The sequence below is a fragment of the Artemia franciscana genome, chromosome 12, assembly GCF_032884065.1.
Source record: "Artemia franciscana chromosome 12, ASM3288406v1, whole genome shotgun sequence".
Taxonomy (NCBI): Eukaryota; Metazoa; Arthropoda; class Branchiopoda; order Anostraca; family Artemiidae; genus Artemia; species Artemia franciscana.
Genome location: NC_088874.1, coordinates 10,269,168 through 10,295,224, shown reverse-complemented (window position 1 = coordinate 10,295,224; position 26,057 = coordinate 10,269,168). Strand labels below are relative to the sequence as shown.

The window sequence follows — 26,057 nt, the reverse complement described above, 5'->3', positions numbered from 1 at the left end:
TTAGTTAAAATTAAGAAAGTTCTTATCGTTAAAATAGAACCAACCCAAAAAAAACGATCAAGATAGGTCAGAAGTTCGAGAAAATTCGTTAAGAGCCTTATTTTTTGAAAAAAATTCAACCAAGTGACGTCATTTGTATATACATCATTGCAGTATTGCAATGGCGTTGTCACACTTGTCACACTTATGTGGAAAAATTGAAGATTTTTATTCATGGAGAAGTTTATATTAAATTTCTTAAAGAGCAAAAATTTTAATTGAGAAAACATTTGTATATATTTCTACCAGGGATTACAACAGTTCAAAAACCCTGAAAAGTAAACCAAAAGTTCAAAGCCTAATAGAAATCTTTGTTAGAAGCCAGACTTGATTCAGTAATGTCTTTTTAAGACATGAAAAAAGTTGAAAAAATTATAACTTCAGTTCAGAATCGCTAAAGTTGTTATGTAAACTGAAAAAAATATTTATGGTGGCAATGCAATAATTTAAAATTTTTAATTCAAATTTGAAAAATACCTGAAGATTTTAGAATTAGTTTGTAATTTTGTTAGATAAGATTTTCATATACATCAGTATTGCAATGTCGTTGTCACGCTTGTCACACTTATGTTGAAAAATAGGAAGATTCTTATGCATGGAAAAAATTTACATTAAACTGCTTAAAAACTGGTAATTATTGAAATATTTGTATTTATTAGACAAGGAATTACAACACTTCAAGAACCTTAAAAAAGAAAACCAAAAGTTTTAATCTTATTAAAATTCATTGTTAGAACTCGGACATGGTCTTTCTGAGTTATGAAAGAAAAGCTAAAAAATTTAAGTTCAGTTCAAAATCGGTAAAGTTATTGTGTAAACTGCAAAAGTATTTATAGTGCCTGAACAATAATTTTAATGTTTTAAGACAAACATGAAAAATACCAGGAAATTTTAAAAGAGTTTGTTTATTCTTTTGGTAAAATCAACTCACTACGTGGAATGCAACCAGTGAACACAACATAATTAGTTGTGCAGTGTCAGTAGGAAGGCCCAAAAAGCGAAAATTTCTAATTATTACAATTATAATTCTTTAAACCACTTGAACTATCCAATGTGATAGGACCGAGAGAAGTGCCCGAACATATTAAATTTACAATTGGTGAAAATTAACAACCTGGACCATCAACTGAGACAAGACCAATACGGGCAGCTAAAACAAAATGTATTGCTAGCTTGAAGTAATGAAAATCCAAAATGAAGAAGAAAGACAAATGCGTTTAGAATGTATTTATGTATGTATCAGATTAACGACGCTTCTTGATTACTAAGGTCCCTGTGTCGGCCCTGCAGTGCATTCCTGCAGCATGGTTCGATCTCTGGGTCCCGTATTACCATTACCAAGCTAAGGTCAAACTCACTGCGCCACCACAGGACAATGCGTTTAGAAGACATATGCAACAGCAAGTTTCAAAATATAAAAAAAATTAAAAACTTAAAAATGAAAATGAAGAGCAAAGACACGGGCAGTTAGAAGATACGCGAAAACGAGACTTGGAGCGTCTCAAAAATGAAAATCAAAGAGCAAAAACAGGGACAGTTAGTAGATATGCAAAAACAACAATTAGAGCGTGTCAAAAATGAAAATGGAGATCACAGACACGTGCGGTTAGAAGACAAGCGACACCGAGAATCTGAGTGAGTTTAATAAGGCCATGTGTATTTCATAATGACAAAAGACAAACCGAGATGAAATGGCTCAAGCAAATTAAATTTACAATGGGTGAAAATAAAAAAAACATGGACTGTCAAATGAAACAAGACCCAAAAACACAAAAGTTACAAGCGTTATAAACGATAAATTGTTGGAAGAAAAATAAGTTGTTGTCTCACCACCTGAACAATCAAAGAAACAAAGGTTCGGCGGTAAATATTTCATAATGACAAAAGACAAGGCAAAAGTTAAAGATCCAATTAAAATGTAATTGTACTAAGGCACAACTTCCAATTTAAGGTTCATTTGGACGTCATGACATCAAGATATATATATATATATATATATATATATATATATATATATATATATATATATATATATATATATATATATATATATATATATATATATATATATATATATATAGATATATACATATATATATATACTAGCTGGCCGCTGCCACGCGTTGCTGTGGCACTGGGTGACCCAGCAACACGTGGAGTGTCAGCTAGTCCCCTCCAAATCCCCCGGATATCTTGAAGCAAACTTTACAGGACAGGAAAGATGTTTGTCATTAGTTTGCCTTTTCTGAATCTCAACCTGTTTCTACCCCTCAATAGAAAGAGGAAGGGGTTTTTGGAACACAGTCTACTTGTCCAGTAGATTCTACATTTCAAACTCGTTGTAACTCGTGCGTATCAGCAGCATCGTCTAATTTTAATAATTTTTGCCAACTCTTAGAAATAATAAACTGAAATAAGATTGAGATTGCAGATCAAGGAAAAACACCATTGATAAATGGAAGATGGGAGGGGGAGTAAATAAGCATAATCGGAACTCTTGAGCTGTTTAATTGGCTGAAGGGAGTACAATAAAGCCTGGAGAAATCTAGAGGTGGTCTCATTATTAAAGCCATCAATCTTTATTCGAGGTAAAATTTTTAACAAAATAGATAAGACTTCAACGTCTCCTTTGGAATCCACAAGAAGTCCAAAGAAATAGTAAACATTTCCTGCCACAGAAGATTCTTTTTATACTTTATTATTCATTAATTTACTCGTATATAGCCGATGGTTGTTTTATCTTGTGCAATAATTTTTTTACTAATTATAAGCGAGTACAAGTTCTTCAGATTTAAGCGAATAGGATTATTGGTAAATATGTTAAAGAGGTCCATTGAACTAGTGCTAGCTATGAACTCCTGAATCTATTAAATCTTGGACAAATTAGAGATTTTCAAGCTTCTATATTTGTTTTTCAGTATATGAATGATTTACACCCTGCAATTTTGTAAGAAATTTTATTGCTTGAATAGCCAATTGCATGATTATGAAACTGATGATATAGCAATTGAGTCAACTGGTATGGTACAGTTAGACCAGCATTTATAAAATGCTAGAAGGAGGGTGGGGGGTGAATAATTTTTTTGTGTTGGGAGGGGTTGAATAATGTGTTGATTGTTTAAATAAGAGAGATTGATTTGAAGTTTGAGTTGATTATGGTTATGTTGCGATTTGTAATGGAATATAAATTATTACTTGTTACTGCCGTGCATCTACGAAACTGTAAAGTTTTTCTTAGTGCGGCAGCATTTTAAAGAAGATGTGTTTTGGTTTTGCAGGTAAGAAAATAGTAACAATAATAATTTTGTTCCTATACTTCGACGTTTACTAACCTTTAGTTTTATACTTCATTTATAGGTTGCTGGAATTTTCGGAGCCCTCGTAGTATCTTTCTTAAATATGCTCTACTATATTCAGGTGTTCGCCTCAGGATCTGATGTAGCTATTTTCTGGGGTCTATCTCTTATAAGCCCAACCGCTTTTGCATTATCTATGGATAAAGTAAGTAGTTCTATTTATTGCAGCCATATACTATTAATTGGTCATTTGGGAATTCAGTAGTCGAATTTTTTTTTATTTTACCTTTTTAATTTTCGAATACTATTTCAAATTTAAAATGTAATTTAAATGTATGTAATATAAAGTAAAAAGTTCTAATTTCTAATCTTGTTGCACTCTAGAGTTTGAATATAACTTTCAATTAGGATGACTTTCTCTTTATTCTTTGAAAGTGATTGAATATACTGGGGAGTTTTAACTTGAAATAATTAATTAATACTGACTACGAAGTTGTGTATCTTTTTATCATCTTTTCTAGGTTTTCACTTATATGAAAACCCCGATTGTTATCTCTCCCTTTTCTTTTGATGGTATTGAAAGGTCATAGGTGGTCGATTGAAGGCTCATTTGACTAGACACTGTGTCATTTAATGACTTACGTTGGATAATTGGAGCCGCAAGAGCCCAGAATGCTCATTTCGGTGAGCAACAGCCCTTAATAAGAGATAACCTTGATTGTTTCTTCAAAATTGCTGTAAACGAAAGTGCTAGGCGAACCTTCAGTGTTTTTTTTTTTTTAGTCTCTCCTAACGGTGGGGACCACTTAGAACCCTAAAATTTAAAAAGACTTCAAATCTCCAATATCGAAAAATAAAAAGCTATAAGGAACCCAAGCTTCTCGTAATTTCATTTATCCTGTCTCAATTATGCTGTGGTATTTTAGACAGTGAGAATGGTAGCCTTTGCATACATTGGAAGTTCTTGTACTTGGACAAGGAGTGAAAAACTTAGTAAAGAAAAAGGGCACATTTGTAAAAACCTATCTCGTTTAACATAAATGTACATTGATTATACTGAGATTCATCTTTTTTATCCCACTACAAAAACACGCTTTTTTTAATCGAGGCTATTCAAGAGGTTGGCTTCCCGACCTCTCTTCTGAATCTTCTGAATCTGCAGCTGCTTTCATTTAGAGCAACTCTAGCTCCTTCGAGGTTTCAATCTCCCAAAAAATTTTGATTAAACCATAATTTATATGATATATTTTATTGTTAAAATTAGTAGATTTAGTGCTATTAGTCTAATAAAACAGTAGGCTACTGATAAGGTATATGAAAAAGTCAAACAGCGAAAGGCAGTTTAAGTATGCTATAAAATATTAATTATTTTATACGTAAAATATAAAGAAGAAACCTGCACTGCAAGTGATATATTCGAGAATATTGTTTTATCTGTCAGTGTCACAGTTGATATTGCCTCATTTCTTGAAATTATTAAAAAAAAATTTATAGAATGTTGCGTCGACCTCAAAAAGACAACTATTCAACAAGGATATGTAACCAGTAGGAATAATTTGTTTTGATAATAGGAAGCTTATATAAATTCTAGAGTCTACATAAGTAAATACTTAACATTATATAGCAAGTATACACATACAAACACTATTCCGTCTTAAAAATAACTATTCCGTCTATTCTTTAACTGTATAAAAACAAAAGTCACCATCATGGGGCTCTTCCCTGATTCGCATAAAAAAAAACAAAGTTTGTCTGTTTTGGTTGGTTTATTTACATATACAACTTAAATTTGTTGTTTTTTCTTTGTTTTTCTTCTTTACTTCTTTCTCTTTTGGTATTTCTCTTATGCATGTTGTAATGTGTCAAAAGACGGTAAACATAAATTATTATTATTAAAGAAATTTCTTATCACTACGATTCCGGTGTCTTGAAATTAAAAAAAAAAGTCAGGAGCCACTCCACTAATACTAGGGTTGCTAATTTCAAGGCTAGGGCTGCTTTGAGTCAATATTCATTAACACTCGTATAAATAACGTTTACAATTGCTACTGGAAATGACTCGTGTATCAAATATCAGTTATCCTAGTCATGATGATTTACATCACTATGCACAATAGAGGAGATCGATTCACTTTTGATGTGAAATAGACGAAAATGAAAATACTTTATTTACTTATTTGTCAAAATAAGATTTTATTTATTCGTTTGTCAAAATGCATACAATTTTTCAGAGTATTAATCAAAATCTAACTAGCCAGTATAGGAGCTCAATCATAAGTATTTCTTAGTCCAGTTAATTTTTTAGGCTCTTCTATTAGATATTCAAGGTGTTGGACTCTCTTGGTCAACAATATGGAATGGCCCAGATATGCCATTTGCTGGTGGATTGATTATGGTTTCAGTGGATATTGTATTATACGCTTTCTTGGCTTTTTATCTTGACAATGTGCTACCTAGTGAATTTGGTGCAAAACAAAAACCATGGTTTATCTTAACTCCCTCTTTCTGGGCAGGAAAAGCAAAGGTATTGATTTGTTAATTAAGTGCAACTCTAAATCCAAGCTATAGGAACTTCAGAGATGATTCAAGCAGCATAGGTGAATTTCCTTTAGAATATCGAATATAAATAATCAAGAATTAAAGACAGTATATTTCTGCTTAGAGTACTATAAAAAGCATAGAAAATATATCTGTCGACAGAAAACTATGACAGTTCGTGGTCTCTTCGTGTTATAAAACGATAAAAAAAAAGGCAAACATAGAATACTTCAATGGTTTTTAATTTAAATAAAACAGTTGACTTTTGATAATTTCTGTTGTTCTAAAGTTTATTGTTCCCAAAGAATGGTACTATTTTATTTATTTCTACTTTATTGATGGGACCCAAATTAAGACTCATAGAACCACCCCCTGTAATTTAACTGGTCCTAAAAAGGAAGTGTAGCACAAAGAAAATCAACAAGTGAACGGCCGAGTAAAGGCGATATTACATATGTAGTAAAAATGACTACTGGATTATCTCCTATATCAGCAAATAAAGAAAGGGGTATAAGTAGAACAGTATATGCAAGAAGATCTAGACACAATTATTTGTGCCTTTATTAATTTATAAATACATATAATATTTAGTATTTAGCATATATTCAGTATTTATAAATATATAGAAGTATTTTTTTTATAAAACTTTTATAACGCATAACGAGCATAGACCGAACTTTCTTTTCATTTATAATTAACATAAAATGTATCGAAACCGGAAATACTTTTAATAAGACAATTAAAGTTGAAAAAAAAGAAAACAAATCTTTATAGAAATAACAATTAAGTATGAGTGTTTCGACTTCACATCTGGAATCCTTTATTTATAAATTTATAACAACTTTTTTAGTAAATAAAGGAAAGGGTCTAAGCGGAACAATATGTCCAAGAAGATCTAGACACAATTATAAAATTAGATAAACATAGCTAAAAGACGGACCTGATAATATTTGTTGTTATCTGAAGATGAAAATTCCTATGATAAAAACATAAACGTGAAACGTCGCTGACATTTTGTGATTACTTATTTTCTTAAAATTATTAAATATTTTGTTAGAATTAGCTAAAGACCATGTTCACATTAGATTAAATCCATATTACATACTTCAAAAGATTTTGAGTCTTTCTGAGACCAAATACCTCTTACTTCTAAACCCCAACGTGTCTATAACTATATAAAAAACACAAACTACATGTTTTGTATTCCTTGCACATGGTTCGCTATAAGTGTGATCCGACCAAAAGCAGAGGCATATCGAAATTGTTTATAAAATATGATTCGCTATCTAAGCGTTTTGGCTCTTCTTCTTAAGCGTTTGGCAATATGGATTGCAATCGTGCAATCCTCTCAGCCGATAATACACCTTTTTTTAATTTACTTTTTCTTATTATGGATTTTTGTTCACCAAAAATTACAACATAATTTCCAATAGAAAGGGTTTATTCCTTGTCTGCATGGAATTTTCTCTATGGATATAGGTGTTATGAGGCTCAGGTCCAATGTAATCGACAGGTAGAACCTCATTAGACCCACTTAGCAAAACACACTTAATACAATCAAGACTTATAAATACATTTGATTTTGAAGCACAATTCTTAGCTTCTCCTTCATTTCTTCTATTAACATCCCTGCTTACATGAAAGTGGGGCAAAATCGGGGGGAAGGGGTAAGATTAGATTCACTCCTGAAAAATTTCTATCACAAGCGCAGATGGGTTGAATTCGCAGTTTTCAGTCAATGAACACACACAAAAGAGCTAACTGAATAGGGCTAGTCAGGAAAATAAATTCGAAATGTCCAGGAGGTTTTAAAAAATGTTACAACATGTCAAAAATAGTTAAGACTAGGAAGATTTAAAGGGAATAAACCAAATAAAAGCACGGGCACAAAATTTTGTCTTATGACCAAAAAATAAAAACGTAAGAGAGAGACAGATAGAGTATAAAAAGAAACCCCAAATTTTCGAAATGAACGTTAAACAACTGGAAGGAAAGATGAGAGTGTAGGCAGGATTTCACGTATATAAAATATCAACTATGTAAGCGACGACAATGGTTTTATATCTTTCAGCGGAATATATATGGGTGTAAGTAGGGGATTTTTACTGTACATGAATAAGGGAGGCGATGTCGGAGGGGGAAAAGTTGACTAGGGAAAAAAGAATTAGTTATAGGATTATAATGGGCATTGTTGGCGAAACGCAAGGAAATTTGTATTCTCGTTTCCTTGAAGGTGACCAGATTCACTCTTCGAAGAAGAGAGATTTAAGGGATTGTGTCGTCATTGAAGATAGTCCTTAAGTACCTTTCTTGGACTGACTCCGGGCTGTCCGACAATCCATCAGAAATTTCCAAACGCCGAACAGAACATGCCTACTTGAGGATTGGGAGTACAAATTAGAGGAAAATTCTTAAACAGTGGGTTTTAGGACACCTAAATTTTCAAGGTTGAGGAGCGAAAATGTGTCAATTGTGCCTTTTTATATAACATTAATGTGAAAATCTCATTTTGTCACTGGATATAGTGTGTTCCTATCAATGTGTTGTGGTTAATTAATTCAAATGTTTTGTAAGTCTCCTGCTGTAATATTGAGCCAAGCATTGGGTTTTTCTCGTGACCATAAAATAAACAATATAGTGGGTGGTGGATGTAGACCGTAATTTTCGAATTGCATTTGCTGAATAATTGGGATTATCTTTACTTTCAACCACTCAGCTTACAAGTGTTTATACAGTTTGGAGAAAGCAGAAGTAAGTGTGGTCAGAATCTTGTTCAGAACTTTTTTCCCCGGAAATAATAAAACCTAATGTTCAGCAAAATGGAGCTTTCTGGACCGTACAAAGGTTTTGAAAGATTGTGAGCAAAGACTTTGGTTATTTCAGTTGGAATGTCCAGCGGAAAAGTACTATACATGTTTATGTTCTTTATTTTTGTCTCCACGTCTGTGGGCGAAATGACGGGAAATGGACAGAGTTCAAATTATTAGGGTTTTCAAAAGAGAGCGGAGGGTGGCTTTGAACTATAGAGGAAAGGAATTGGTTCAGGTCATTGGTTATAGCTAAGGGCTTCTCTTTGAGGTAGAAATCAGTATTATTTTGGGTATTGCACAATTTTTTTTTTATATTTTACCGTTATTTTGACTTAGTAGAAAAGAAATCATCGCCTTTATTTTTGCAACACGACAACTTAGATTTAAATATCTCTTTTATATGTTTATACAAAAAATTAGTTTCAGACGTTTTACCGTGCTTTAGACGATTCATTTTAATTAACGTTCATTGTTTTCAGTTGACTAGCAGTGTACAATTTGTCGTTAGAACATTTTTTTGCTTTCTTCTCTAGGAAGAAGTCTAGGTGTTTTGTTTTAATCAGGTTTTGAAGATCTGAAGCCTCATCAGCATTACCGTCGCTCTCTATGTGAGTCAGCATTTACATTTATAACCTAAAATCAATAAAGCCATCTTTGAAAATTAGTCAATAAGAGAATTCAGTAACTGAAAAAATATTATTAAAACTGGAAAGACGCTCATTAATAAGCACAAATGGAAGCTTCCCCCTTAGGGGCAAAGGAACTTATGGGCTGCAGAAAGTATGCATTTTTGTGCAAATCAAATCAAGGGGCGAATTTCCCTTTGCTATTTGTATGTTTATTATATCCTTAGATTAAGGGAATTAAAAAGGAAATTTAATTTTAGATCATTAATGTCACTTACTAGAATACTATCCGTATTTGGAAATTTACAGTGGGCAACATTGACACTACTTTGCACCTGCCTGTAGAATCGCTGTCTTTGTGCAGCGTTTTCATTTTCAGAAATAATAGAAGCAGCAAAACACAATCAAATTAAAAGAACAGGGTAATACTTTGGGGTTATTACTACCCAAATGACCTCATTATAATCTGAGAGGTTGGGGGGGGGGGCAGAATTCGAGAAAAGGTATTTGCGTACAACGCATACTATTCTTCCTCTCTTTTTACCTGGGGGAAGCTCATTACTAAAAAGTCCTATGTATTGGGAGTGATTGTTAGTTTCCAATATGTCATTATTTGGCGTGGGAAGCTCTGTTTCTGCAATAGCATCGTTTTATACACCTAGCAGTAATTTTTAGTTCAGTCAATTTGCTGAATTTTAGGCCTTCAGCATTCGGAACAAGGAGCCTAGTAAAACTAATGCAAAAATTAACACAAAATACTTGCTAAAAAACACAAAAATTCTATCAACACCCCAAATACTTCTTATACAAATACAGAAAGTTCAATTGTTATTCTAAATAAATCCAACAACACAAAAAATTATTCTTACGAAATACAAAAATACTTTGCACAATTCTACAATACTTCTAACGGAATCAAGAGTAGTTGGTGCAGAGCACAAAAACTTGCTACAAACGACAAAAATTCTAACAACAATCCAAACGATATTTATAGAATACAATAAGTTCAAACACAACCTAAATAATTCTTATAAAACAGAAATAACTCTTACAAAAATACGAAAGTACTTTACACAATTATCAAATAGTTCTAACACAATGAAAAATAGCTAGTTCAGAACACAAAAATTCTAACAAATCATAAATACTTCTTTTAAAATACAAAAAATTCATAAGAAATCCAACATTAATTCCTACAAAACAAAAATAACTCTTACACGATACAAAAATACTTTGCACAATTCTTAAATAGTTCTAACAGATTGAATAGTTGGTACAGAACAAAAAATACTTGCTAAAAAACACAGAAATTCTAAAACCATTCCGAATGCTTCTTATAGAATACGAAAAGTTCAAACATGATACAAATAATTCCTGAAAAATACAAATAATTCTTACAAATGCAAAAATACTTTGCAAAATCCCAAAATAGTTCTAACAGAATGAGAAATTGTTGGTCTGGAACACAAAATACTTGCTACAAAACACAGAATTTTTAACAACGCCCCAAGTACTTCTTATAGAATAAAGAAGTTCAAATATAATCCAAAGTAATTTCTACAAAACAAAAAATTATTCTTACGAAATACAAAAATACTTTGCAAAATTCTAAAATAGTGGTAACAGAATGAAAAATAGTTGTTTCAGAGCACAAAAACCGGCTACAAAACACAAAAGTTCTAACAACATCCCAAATACTTCTGATATAAAACAAAAAGTTCAAGCATAATCAAACAAAAGAAATTATTATTCTACCGAAATAAAAAAAGACTGCACAATTATAAAATAGTTCTAAGAGACTGAAAAATAGATGGTGCAGAATATAAAATATTTGCTTCGAAACACAAAGATTCTAACAACGTCAAAAACACTTCTTATATAATATAAACAGGTCAAACATATTCCAAAATAACTCCTACAAAATAACTTTTTTACCAAAATACAAACTGCTTTTCACAATTCTAAAATAGTTATAACAGAATGAAAAATCGTCGGTACAGAACACAAAAAACTTGCTACAAAACACGAAAATCCTAACTGCATCGCAAATACTTCTTATAGAATAAAGAAGGTTTAAACATAATCCAAAATAATTCCAACAAAAGAGAAATAATATTCCTTAGGAGTCGTAATTTGTGTCAAAGAGATTTCACGGGCTATTCACATATTACCATGGTGGCGTGAATTGACATTCTGTAAGACGAGAGGGTTGTTTATGAAAAACGTAACGCAACGGATTTAAAGCACAATTTTTTTCTAGAAAATATCCGACAGAATGTCTTAGAAATGATAATAAGTATCACCAGGATGTCGCAGGTCAGCCACATATTGCCATGGAGCCGTGAATTGACATTCTGTAAGACGAGAGGGTTGCTTATGAAAAACGTAACGCAATGGATTTAAAGCATAATTTTTTTCTAGAAAATATCCGACAGAATGTCTTAGGAATGATAATAAGTATCACCAGGATGTCGCAGGTCAGCCACATATTGCCATGGAGCCGTGAATTGACATTCTGTAAGACGAGAGGGTTGCTTATGAAAAACGTAACGCAATGGATTTAAAGCATAATTTTTTTCTAGAAAATATCCGACAGAATGTCTTAGGAATGATAATAAGTATCACCAGGATGTCACAGGTCAGCCACATATTGCCATGGAGCCGTGAATTGACATTCTGTAAGACAAGAGGGTTGCTTATGAAAAACGTAACGCAATGGATTTAAAGCATAATTTTTTTCTAGAAAATATCCGACAGAATGTCTTAGGAATGATAATAAGTATCACCAGGATGTCGCAGGTCAGCCACATATTGCCAAGGAGCCGTGAATTGACATTCTGTAAGACGAGAGGGTTGCTTATGAAAAACGTAACGCAATGGATTTAAAGCATAATTTTTTTCTAGAAAATATCCGACAGAATGTCTTAGGAATGATAATAAGTATCACCAGGATGTCGCATGTCAGCCACATATTGCCAAGGAGCCGTGAATTGACATTCTGTAAGACGAGAGGGTTGCTTATGAAAAACGTAGCGCAATGGATTTAAAGCATAATTTTTTTCTAGAAAATATCCGACAGAATGTCTTAGGAATGAAAATAAGTATCACCAGGATGTCGCAGGTCAGCCACATATTGCCAAGGAGCCGTGAATTGACATTCTGTAAGACGAGAGGGTTGCTTATGAAAAACGTAACGCAATGGATTTAAAGCATAATTTTTTCTAGAAAATATCCGACAGAATGTCTTAGGAATGATAATAAGTATCACCAGGATGTCGCAGGTCAGCCACATATTGCCAATGAGCCGTGAATTGACATTCTATAAGACGAGAGGGTTGCTTATGAAAAACGTAACGCAATGGATTTAAAGCATAATTTTTTTCTAGAAAATATCCGACAGAATGTCTTAGGAATGATAATAAGTATCACCAGGATGTCGCAGGTCAGCCACATATTGCCAAGGAGCCGTGAATTGACATTCTGTAAGACGAGAGGGTTGCTTATGAAAAACGTAACGTAATGGATTTAAAGCATAATTTTTTTCTAGAAAATATCCGACAGAATGTCTTAGGAATGATAATAAGTATCACCAGGATGTCGCAGGTCAGCCACATATTGCCAAGGAGCCGTGAATTGACATTCTGTAAGACGAGAGGGTTGCTTATGAAAAACGTAACGCAATGGATTTAAAGCATAATTTTTTTCTAGAAAATATCCGACAGAATGTCTTAGGAATGATAATAAGTATCACCAGGATGTCGCAGGTCAGCCACATATTGCCATGGAGCCGTGAATTGACATGGTGTATCACAAGGGGGAGGCTTGCGAAAAACAAAACGCAATGGATTTAAAGCATAATTTTTACCAAAAAAAGCGTCTGAAATTTTTTTTAGGAATGATAATACACATCACAAAGATGTCACGAGCCAGTCACATATTGCCACGGTGCCGTGAATTGACGTGGTGGTATCACGATAGGGTGGCTTGCAAAAACACGAAGCAATAGATTTAAAGCATAATTTTTATCAAAAAAGTGTCTGAAAATACCTTAGAAATGATAAAATGTATCACAGAGATGTAAAGGGCAAGCCACATATTGTCATGGTGACGTGAATTGAATAATACCAACAATGATTGAACAAAGTGTAGAGTTAAGTGATATGTCTTCTGCCCCTTTGAATTTACCTCTAATATCTCATCCCCATCTTTCTTCACAAAATACGTTTTTCAAAGAAAAGTAAAGAACTCCATTAAACCAAAATGAACAAAAATAAAATGAAATAATGTGCCAAATGTAAAACTACCGCAAGTCAGCATCGATAAATAAATGAAAGCCAGTCAAATGAAACCAGTTTCTTGTAATACGTATGTATTACCCTTTGTATATGAATTATTCCAGACAAAGGAAGCATGCAATCAGTAGCTCAAGCTGAACGGGAATAGGGAATTTTTTTGATTCAAGCAAAAATCATCACGTATTGTGCATTGTCAGGATGGCGCTAAGATATTACCGGAAACAGCTTCTCACGTAGAAGGTATTTCCCGAATCAAAATATTATGAATTGTTTGCTGGTCCAGCTTTCTAAGGCTCTGGTCTGGTCATTGGGGAAATCGCTGCTCTTGCATTCGATTACTACGGTGGACAAAAATCTTTGGATGATAGAGGTTCCCTGAGGAAAAACTCTTGAAGAAAATGTCTTGAAGAAGAAATGTTCTAAATAAATAAGAAAAAATCTTTAAGAAAATGACATCTTGAAGAAAAAACCTTGAAGAAAAAAAATCTCGTTCGTCATTACGTAACACTCACGTTTGCACCGCCATTACGGAACACCCACGCGTGTGACGTCCTCAGGTACAAGCGGGGTTCCCCACGGGCTCTGAAGAGACAGGTCACACGAGATTACGTTCTCCTCATTAATTCTGACAAGTCACCCGAAGTTACATCGTCCTCAACATAGGTAAACATCCCCTATTATGCTGGCTTCCCCACTTGACTAGCGGAACTGTAGATCTTACTTGTCATGAAAAATTGATAAATAGGTGTACTATACCATTACAGGTGCACTAAAGTATTGTGTAATACCCAGATGTGGGTAATAACATCTTAAGGGGATAGTACCTCCAATAGTATATCCCGTATGGCTCATTTTAAGTCCATAACCTCATCACTACTCCTGTTTCCTGTCAAGTCCATCAAATTTTATTTGTCTTTGGTTGGCCGAATTATTTTTTCAACTAAGCTTTCAACTCAAAACTTCTCTTCAAAATTGGATCAAATAAGATATGATTTTCTATACATTATTAAAATTGATTCTTATGGGGAGTTTACTTATATTTTTGTATCTCGTTCCAATTTTTGTGGTTCTGAATGGATAAAATAGTTCTTTCATTTAGTGTTTGAACTCTTTTTTTTAACAAGCCAAACAAAGGACTTTGATCACAAATATGGCAAATTTAATAAAACAAAGTTTTTACTAAATGTAACTTTTACTTAAGTAATTAAATGAAATGGCTCAGAGAAGAGAGCGCTTAAATTTTTGCTTGTCTAATACTTTTTCCGAAATCGTCTGTTCATAATTTTTAGCCAAAAAAAATAGCTTTTCACACAGTGAAGACACACAAAAGGGAGTTTTCACTAAAATTAGGCCTTTGGTACCCAGGTTGGTGCTCCTTGGATTCTTGGATCGGGCTGTGAATTTGCTAGTTTTAGGACTCAAAGGCATCAAAATAAGGATAGCAGCTTGAAATTCAGGTTCCCTAGGAAAACTTATTAACAAAGTGCATGTATAATAAAATCTTCTTGTGTATGCGTTAGAGCAACAATAGGCATTTTCTAGCGAAAACGAATAGTGATTTCTTAAGGGGGGGGGCTGGAGGCAGATGATAAATGGAGTTTTTTCCAGTTTTTTTTCCGTCTATATTATCAATATCTGGTTTCATCGCGCAGCTGTTTCGTTAAATGATTATCTCACTGGGACCCTGTCTACATGACGGTACTTTCGTACCACCCAAATTAATTTTATTGATTTTTCTAAGTGCCAATGACCCTACCGGTATCTGGTAGCCGGTAATACAGTAATACCTAAATTACTTTATTGATGCTTCATTGTACCAAACTTAGCAAACTGTACCAAAATTGATCTTAGATACCTTTAAATTTCCTCCGTACCAAAAAACTACCAAGCAGCTGTCTAAACTTTAGATGAAGACAGACGCCATTTGGATACCAAAGAACCGAAGATATTTCTACCCAGGGTTACTATGCCTAGTGATTTGTTACTATTTTTAATGATATTTTATACTGCCTAAAAAAAATCACTAAACTAGTACATAAATCACTAGGTTATTGAAGAAAATTACCAAAATCTAGTGATCTTTTTCTCACCTGGTGGCAACCCTGGTTCTACAACGTAAGTGGTCAAGAAACTTGGCAAAGAGGAATAAAAATATGGAATAATTTTGTTGGCCTGTACATTAGGTGAATATGTTGACATGATGACATGGTTAATGAGCATAAAGTCAGTGTTTCAAACAGATCTAACGAAGCATACTTACTCAACTAACTGAAAACTCGCACTTATTCTATTTATTAGTAAGCAGTTCGCACTGATTACTTGATCACTACTGGTTAACAAAATACCGCTGCAAAGCAGGAAACATAAAAAAAAAATAAGATAACCAACCGAGTTTCAGAATTTTTTAGAGTAATTTTTTTCCTCCTGCTTTTAATCAGTTTTGCTGGAGCAACCCAACTTAATACGATAGTTTTAAATTCCAAAAGCCACTGTTCTCCTAAAATTCAAGTCTACTGCAAATGTTATGACTTATAGCAAGAAAAATGTTGAAAACAATTTTTTACTTCCTAAAGAATGAAAGCTTAAGAATTCCAGAACCAGCGTTTTTTTTCCAAAATACGAGTCGAACAGATAAGAAAAAGAATCTGTCTTCATTTCTCATGTATTAAATTTTTTTCTGCAGAAAAGTCTTGGGTTGTGATTGCAAGTTCACTTGCATAGGCGGAACTTGGATAGGCTGGGAGGCGGTGCCCGCTGTCTCCAATCACTATATTTTAATCCTATAAACGGAGATAGAGTTTTTAATTTTTTCCAAAATATTAAAAGAAATTGAAAAAAAAGTTGAACTAGTTTTATTTCCTTTTTCATTCAGAAAATGTCATAAGAAATCCAGGCACAAATGGTATAATTCATGGCTGCTATTGGTGATTTCCGTGCATAAGAACCATAGTATTTGGACAATAATATCGATTATTAAACAACTAAATACTCTATTCTCACTTTTTTCTTGACGTTGTAAAATTAAAGTACCGTTTAGATTAGAATTCCCAGAATTAAAGTGAATCAAGTTCAGTATAATTAACTTCCAAGGTATAGATTCCCAAAGTTAAACCGCTAGGATTTTATCTCTTACTTTTAGTTATAAGTTTGAAAGACTAATAGACAAATGCAAGAGCAAAGTGCTGTGAAAGATATGATTATGTTTCAGTTAAAAATGAGAGCAACCAACATAACAAAGCCAGATGATTTAATGACATTTTAGAGCCCTTAGCAACTGCTGGAATATCTTAGCCAATGCATTAGATACAACATATGCAGTTTATAAATGGAACGGTCGAGTTTTGTTTGGAGTTTCGGTACTTGGAGTTTTGGTACTTAGAAAACATATAAACAGAAGTAAAAGAGGTAGAAGTATAAAAGGTAGATTATGTAAAAGTGGTAGTATATAAAAAGAGGTAAATCATTATAATTTTAATTAATATCTGCAAACTAAACCGCTGAACCGGAGCTCAGGTCAAAAGCTCCCAGTGCTTCGGCGCCCCAAAATGGAACTAATCCTCGGTTTTGGGGCTAAGAGCGGTATTAACCCTTCTGTTTCATATATTTGGCCAGGTCTCAGACTTCAGATTCCGCGCACATCTTGCAACTTAACATCCAACTGGTAAAACGTCTTCAGATGACATTTGACCCCGGCTGGACATTTTCGCATTAAATGCTTTATAGTTTCCTTGGCCATCTGATATATTTGTAGATAGAAAGCATTATATAATCCACTCATTGTGTCTTTTATTGTAAGTTTTGCTGAAATCCAATATATAAAATACCGACTGTCTAATATTTAATTGCCATTTAGAAAATCAAGTCATTTGAATTAAATTCTGAAGACGAGAACGACGCTAATATCGAAGCGGTTTCAAGAGAATCTATTGGGAAAGAAGTGATTCGAATTCAAGGCATTACAAAAAGCTTCAAAGCATGGGGAAAACTTTCCGTGAGTGCTGTTAGAGGAATCACCCTTAATTGTTATGAAGGACATATAACTGCAATCTTGGGTCATAATGGAGCTGGAAAAACTACGCTTATCAATATGCTAACAGGTAATTTTTAGCGCTTAGTACATATTTTTTAAGAAAATTGTCAAGGATTCTTCTAAGAGGCATAAGAATGTCAAAATGGCAATCTTGACTAAGTTTTAACAAAATCTTCAATACTCTAAAGACTTTCAAATGAATTGCTTATTCATTTGATATGAAAAGCATATAGAACATGAATGGTATTTAATGCTTGTATTTCTTCAATCCATGGTTTTAAATTCTTTTGAAAAACTTTTTTACTGGCACCTCTCAAGTGTCCATTATTCTACATTTTTCTAGATGTTTTACTCCTAAATTGTAAAGAAAAATTATTTAAAGGTACATATCTACTTAAAAAGTATATAAAACAAATTTATTTATTTACCTTTCAAAACTAATAACACGTAGAAGGGATACGAGTAAAAAAGAAAAAAAGAAAAAGAAAATCCTAGCTACCCTACGCTAAAAATCAGACAGCAATAGGTATGTTCATTATATCAGATTTGTTGGTGGGCTGTCAAAGCTCAGGGTCAGTAGTAGAGAATGGTTCTTAAATAACATGAGGTTGGTGCGTTTGGTCCTCAACAAAGCCGAACTTTCGAAGGAAAATTCAGTTTGGCTAGCCCCTGTACTTACCTCATACATTGTTACATTATTGAAAAAAAATTCTTCGGTTTTGTATAACGATCTCTTAAAACTCCGTAGCCCTCTATAAGTGGAGAGGAGGGAGGGACTCTATATGCCTATATGTTAGGCAAGTATTGTGGCTAGCAAAACTGAACTTTTATTTGAAAGTTAGGCCTTGGCGTCGCCAATTACCTCACACATTGTTACATTACTGACAAAAGCTTAGATTCCAACCGATTTGGCGATGGGTTCCTAAATTAGCTAATATATCTTTTATTTTCTTACTCAAATATTTTGATGCAAAACTATATAACTGTTCAAACAGCGATGAAATTTAGAGCATTGGTTCGGTCTTTGATTTTGTAAGGGTAATGCAGTTTAGGCGTAGTCTCCGAAGACCAGCAGCAGCACTCATTATATCAGCAAGCCATATAGATTTTGATAGCGCCCATGACGCGGCCATGGATCTTCTGTCATGTACTTTCCCTTTGCTGTATAATATGCCATAGTTATGACCTGTCTTATCCAAGAAAACATAGTGTCCGCTGCCACTTCTCATGGTTTTATTTTAGAAAAGGGAATGAAGAATCTCTTCCTTTCATTTCTGATTGCCCCCTTAGAATTTCGTTTTGTGAAGGTCAATAATATCCTCACTGGACACAAGGCCGGATATACATCCAGTGCGGGCAAAAGAATAGGAGAAGGCCTCTCATGGGGCTTGGGTCTATTGGTATTGGGTATGGTATTGGGTCTAAATGAAGAAAGAAATCTTTGAGTTGCTAAATTATCTGAGAATTGTGCTGCTTTGAAGAAAAAGGCATGAATTTCACTCCTTCGCCGACCAGATGGTATGGCAGTAATAAATACCATCTTGAGAGTAAGATCTTTCATACTGATATTGGACAAGTCGAGAAATCGCGGGGATTTTAAATACTTTATGACACGGCCCAGATCCCAGACAGGAACGTCGTGGTGAGTTCGCGGTGATTCGTGCCAAAAATTCTTGATCATTCTCCCCAAATAAGAATCTTTACTGATATGTGTTCTTGTAGCCAGAGTACTGCTTACTGCTTCTTTAAAACTTTCTATTGTTGATGGCGCAAGGTCTCAACTAGTCTTTAGATGCATCATGAATTCTGCTACTGTCCGAGTATTGGCTTCGAGCGGATTAATCTTCCTTTTACTGCACCAACCTACGAACACTTGTCACTTTCCATTATACAGTTATATACAGTTCATTATACAGTTCGATGGTAGGTCTTCGCTACGGCTGAGCAATCGCACGTGCTGATTACTAAGAAAATTCTCTGTGTTTGAGTCCGTGCTTGATGTCTTTCAGCTGTTTAAATTAAATTCCTTAGTTTTGGGTGGCGCAGTTGACCTTGATGGAGATGTACCTCATCTCCGATGGGTTCAGGCAAAGTGTATTAGCAGGTTGAGAAGATTCGTCTACCATGCCTAGTAAGGCCATTTCAGAGCAATTAGCGTAATTTGGCAGGTCACAGAATTCTGAACCTTCTCTAGAACCTATGGGATCAAAGCAAATGGAGGAACGACATAGCTGTGTTTGTCTGACCAATCGTGGAGTAGGGCATCTGTGTCAATCGCAAGAGAATCTGAAACTGGTGAGAAATATGCGTTGATCTTCTGGTCCAATCGAGCCGCGAATATATCGACTTCTGGCAATCCGTACTCTTTTGACAGTGCTCTGAAGACAATCTCGTTGAGACTCCATTTCGTGGGCAGACCTTGTCCTTCTCGTGACAGCGTGTCAGCTACTAGGTTGATTACCCCGCTGATGTGTCTTGCCCTCAACTGAACATACGGGGTCATTGTAATCCCAAAGAGTCTTATGGGTTCCTTCTCTAGGGAGAAGGAACGGGTTCTACCCTCTCTGTTTAAGTAGTTGACTACTGTCGACTTGTCTGTCAATGCCATGACTACCTCGTTTCTTAGCTCCTCCGCATAGGTTTTGATCGTGTTGGCCACAGCTCTCATCTCAAAACGATTTATATGAAGAAATTTCTCTTCTGGAGGCCAAGTCCCCGAAGTGTCTCGATATGGGCTCTCTAGATAGCCACCCCAATCGTAAGTCAAGCTGTCGAACAATATTGTTTTAAAAAGAATAGGAGGCTTGAGAGGAAGGTCTTGACTGACCCAATCTTTCTTGAGCCATAGTGAAAATACCTCTTTCATCTCTATGGTAATCGGGATGTTTATATCTATGTTATTCCACAACATGTCCCACAACTGGAGCAGTAGTAACTGAAAAATTTTCTGAGATGTGTCCTTTTGAGAGGAATTGCTCTTGAGCCTGCATTGATGAGTCCAATCTACATCAGTTTTCATGCTGAGCTATGCAGTTTTTTTGGAGCTGTCCTCATTGTATAGATCAAGTTTTGACTCTTTTCCGGGATTTTGCATATTGCATAGATTGCAATTCATTCTTGTTCAGCATGAACCCAAGTCTATGCAGGAGAATCTTAACGGTCCTTATATTGTTATCTACTACTGACTTTTGGTAATTGATCAGAAGCCAGTCGACCGTGTACGCATGCAGTTGGATGGTTCGGAGATACCAATAGCTCACGGTGGCACCGACCACGCAGCAGAAAATGACCGGACTTGAGGCTAGCCCAAAAGACTAGCCTCACTTTGGACTGATAGATTTTGTTTTTGAAGGTGAACCCTAAACTCGTTCTGTGAGTTAGGTCCTTAAAGTCGGCAGAAAACAGGAAATACTTTCCAGAGATGATGATCTCGGTTCATTTTTAATCTCCTGAGCCAAGTCAGAAATGATATCAAGACAGTATCTTTCCTCACGAGCATAAAATTTTAATACGTTCTAGACATAATATTTGAAAGATTTTGCTAACATCTCTTGATAGATTCCAAGAACTTCATCAGTTTTGGGATAGTCTCAGGAGAGACGTTCTCTGCCTTTAACCTTTTTATGACAGTGCTTAACATAAGTTCATTGTATGACAGCATGCTCAGAGCCACTCGCGTGGAAGACTCTAATGCCAAGAAATTACCTTCATTCAACTGATGTGAACTTTCTGTCCTCTACTTTCTGACCTTATGCAGTGCCGGTCTATACACCCAAGACGTTTTAATCTTATATAATAACGCCTGTACACCCAAGGTGTTAGAACCTTATGTAATGAATATTATACCATACCATAAATGCTGGGTTTACCGCACCCAAATGATTAAAAATACAAATAACTACAAGCAAAACACAAAAAATCACCTCTGTCATGTTTTTTTCCATGTTTTTAGTATACCATCATTTGTAAATGATTACAAAATATCATGGAATCAATGAGCATATTATCCTTAAATTTTTCAAAATGTTTCAAATAAAGTCAGGCGGACTTGCTGCTTAACTGAGCCTCTAAATAATAAATTAAATAATAAATCTCATTTTCATTATAGCTAAAAGAAAATGTTTTGCTAGAAATTTGCATGTGTTAACTTTATCTCCGAGTTTTTCATATAATTTAAAATGAACTATAGCTGACTGCACTGTAGTCAAGTCAAATACCACAACATAGCAGTCGAAAATGGTGAACGCATTTTTATGTTACTTATCATCATTATTTTTTATTTACTAAAACAAATGCCTATATTTTGTAACCAAAAATATACCCTACAGCTAATAACAGGGTAACTATATTTATCCCACTGTAAAATATTTAAATTGGCCACTGGGACTTAAATCAGCTGCAAATCTCCAGCACAAACTACTTGTTGTGAGAAACAAATCTATAGGCCAACGTTGTAGATGTTACAGCCTTATGTGATGGTGTTCCGTACGCCCCAGGGCGTTAGAACCATAAATAATGACAGTCTTTACACTCTAGTTGTCATGGTCTTATGTAATGAACAGTCTGTACGTCTTCGCCGTTATGATCTTATGTCATACTCTTATTATTCTACTATATAATATGCTATTATATGAAATCATAAAAACAACAAAAAATATTAGATATGGGATACAATTCCCCAATCAATTAAACAAGCTAATTCGCAATTTGAATATTAGCCAAAATTCAATTTGAGTAGGCCATTTACTTTTAAATATTTTCTCTGACATATTAAGGGTTTACATCTATCAAATAAAGAAGTACGTCAACCATTAGAAGTCAACGACTTTAAAGATGGCTTTGCTAAATCTTTAGGGCAAAGTATGAGGATATGTAAAGGTAATATACCATTTTACTATACCCACGTCATTAAAATACAAAAATTACGTCTCCAACACAAACACAACTGCAACCAAATTAAAATACACAGAATATAATCCCAAAGAAATCTTCTTTGAGATGGTTTATCTGTTGAACTCCTTTCTCTTGCCCACACAGCCTATATAGACCCCAGTTGCGCGGAGTCGTATCTTACCCATATTAAATAAAAAAAACTAATTTTTTTAGCTGAAAGTAAGGAGCGACATTAAAACTTAAAACGAACAGAAATTACTCCGTATATGAAATGGGTTATCCCCTCCGCTATCCCTCACTCTTTACGCTAAAGCTTTTAATTGTTTTAAAAAATAGAATTGTGGCAAAGAGTCAAACTTTAGCGTAAAGAGCGAGGGATTGCGGAGGGGACAACCCATTTCATATACGGAGTAATTTCTGTTCGTTTTAAGTTTTAATGTCGCTCCTTACTTTCAGCTAAAAAAATTAGTTTTTTTTATTTAATTTCTGAACGTTTTTGAATTAATGCATGTTTGGTTTTGGCTCTCCTCACATAAATTATTAAAATGAAATTTGTATATTAATTCTTTTTTTGGCTAAATGGCTTTCTCTTAGTTTCGATCAGACGATTTTGAGAAATAAAGGGTAGAGAAGGAGGTCTGGTTGCTCTCCAATTTTTCGGTTACTTAAGAATGCAACTAGAACTTTTAATTTTTAACGAATGTTTTTATTAGTAAAAAATATACGTAATTTAAGAATTAATTTACGTAACAAACTTTCATAATCTTATATTTTTATTATGTATACGAGGGGGTTTGTACCCTCGTTAATACCTCGCTCTTTACACTAAATCGTAAGTTTTGTCTCAATTCTTTAAGAATGACCCCTGAATCAGAAAGGCCGTAGAATAAATAGTTTAAATTACTAAAAATACTTTAGCATAAAGAGCGAGGTATTTGTCCCCTCCTAAATACCTCGCCCTTTATGCTAAATTATTTTTAGAACCCCTCATTTGCGTAATAATCTCTGTTCGTTTTAAGTTTCAATGCTACCCCTTCCTTTCATTTGAAAAAACGTTTCATATTTATTTTTCATTGTTTTCTTATAGTAATGCTAGAAAATCCTGCGCCCTTTTCATTGAATTTTTCTTCCCCCATGACAGATTCCTCCAAGGAAAGATCCTCCAACATAGCCCCCTCCCTTCAGCCCCACCCCCAAACAAAATCAAATCCCCCTGAAAACGTCTGTACACTTCCCAATAACCATTACTATATGTAAACACTGGTCAAAGTTTGTAACTTGCAGTCCCTCCCCCAGGGATCGTGGGGGAGTAAGTCATGTCCAAAGACATAGTTATTATGGTTTTCGACTATGCTGAACAAAGTGGCAATCTCAAAATTTTGATTTGTTGACCGTGGGAAAAAAAATGAGCGTGGGAGGGGGCCTAGATGCCCTCGAATTTTTTTGGTCACTTAAAAAGGGCACTAGAACTTTTCATTTACGTTAGAATGAGCCCTCTTGCGACATTCTAGGACCACTTGGTCGATACGATGACCCCTTGGAAAAAGAAAAAAAAAACAAATAAACACGCACCCGTGATTTGTCTTCTGGCAAAAAATACAAAATTCCACATTTTTGTAGTTAGGAGCTTGAAACTTCTACAATAGGGTTTTCTGATACGCTGAATCTGATGGTGTCATTTTCGTTAAGATTCTACGACTTTTAGGGGGTGTTTCCCCCTATTTTCTTAAATAAGGCAAATTTTTTCAGGCTCGTAACTTTTGATGGGTAAGACTAAACTTGATTAAACTTATATATTTAAAATCAGCATTAAAATGCGATTCATTTGATGTAGCTATTGATATCAAAATTCAATTTTTTAGAGTTTTGGTTACTACTGAGCTGGGTCGCTCTTTACTACAGTTCGTTACCACTAACTGTTTGAGAAGGATTTCAACTCGCATCTTTAGACTAGGCGTTAGCCTCCGTTGCTCCCACAGCCAATCAGTGCGGAAAGATCTTGGCTCTATTCCGGGAGTGGCTCTATTCCGCCAATCAGCGCGGAAAGATCTTGGCTGTATCGTCGATGTCACGACGACAGCTACGTGTTGCTTTTGAAAACTGTAGCGCAATAGGCTGTGCTTGCCCACAACGGAAACTGATCTTGATTTAGATATGTATGTAGGGTTGTTTTGTCGTGGAGATGTTTTCACAGAATTTATGTGGGGCTTTGAATTCCGGCTTCGTATTACAAAACCAAAGAAGCTTTTGTCAATAACATAACAATGTGTGAGGTAATTGGTGACAAAGAAAACATTTTCGTATCTCATGTTTAGCATTAGTTAACCCAAATATTGTTATCTTTACTAACAAATTTCGTTAAATATAACAAGCCTTGCCAAGCCATGTGGAAAAACGTTATCTAATGAATCATGGAATACAAAAAATAGATGAAAGTACAAAGCTGCATAATAATTTGTGTACAGAAATTAATTGATTGGGGCTATCCCCTCAAACCTTTATTCCTTACGTTAAAGTTTTGTAGTGCTTTAAAAATACTTCTTGTTTCGATTAACTGGTCTTTGTGTACGAGCACTTGTTCTTAAAGAATCGAAAAAAACTTCGGCATGTGGAACTTCCACATGCCAAAGTTTTTTTTTCCATATCACTTTTTACTTACTTCTTGACTTACACGACATACAAGAAAGGGGCTATTGTCTCACATTACCTATATCCAGTCTTAATCCAAATGAAAGGAAATGAAAGGCTAATTTTTGTCCATACGCACAGACTCTATTCTATACTTATCTGAAGGTTCACGGAGAGTTAAAAAATTTGACCACAAAACTACTTTTTTTGAGGCATCAGGTGGGCATACCCTCATACTTACACAAAGATCCACTGGCCCTTTTTCATTATTAATTAAAAAAACTTTTTCACAAAAAAAGCAATTCAAATAAAATGAAAGAGCTCCACTAAGCCAAAAATGAGCAGAAAATAGGTCAAATAACCTTTAAAGTGTAAAACTACCAAAAAGCACCATCAATAAATAAATGAAACTCAAAATGAACAGAAATTGCAATAAATAACCAAGTAAAACTCAAAACAAGCAAAAACTAACCTGAATAGGGCTGACAACCCCCATGCCTTCTCAAGACCAGAACATAATTTGCACTTTACTAAAAAAAAAAAAAAAAAAAAAAAACAACTGAGCGTGGATTGACAGTTTAATACATATATACTGATATTTATTCTTTAAAGTTTCAATAACTTTTTATAACAGCAAAGAGAGAAAAAACTCAATGAAAAACAACAAACGAGAATGTGGCCAGCAGAGAGAAAAGATGAAAAACTAAAACAATGCGGATATTTCACTTGTATGTAAACAAGGCGTCTTCAGCACAGAAGAAACAAAGATAAAAAACTAAAATAAACTAAAAACAAATAAAACCACCATCAGTATTAATAAAATAGAATTGTCGTAACTGACACCGATAGGTCGCAGAAGCTAATCGAGTTACTTCGATGAGAACACCAAAGCAACGAGTAAA

General features: G+C 34.4%; 1 protein-coding gene across 1 annotated transcript in view; it reads left to right on the top strand.

The window, feature by feature from the left end:
* LOC136033663 (ABC-type organic anion transporter ABCA8-like) overlaps positions 1–26,057 on the top strand; it is a 110,181-nt gene that overhangs the window by 28,000 nt on the left and 56,124 nt on the right. The window contains exons 5-7 of the mRNA XM_065714496.1: positions 3,397–3,540; positions 5,641–5,859; positions 17,458–17,701. Coding sequence (XP_065570568.1) covers positions 3,397–3,540; positions 5,641–5,859; positions 17,458–17,701 — 607 coding nt within the window. The remainder of the gene's footprint in view (positions 1–3,396; positions 3,541–5,640; positions 5,860–17,457; positions 17,702–26,057) is intronic.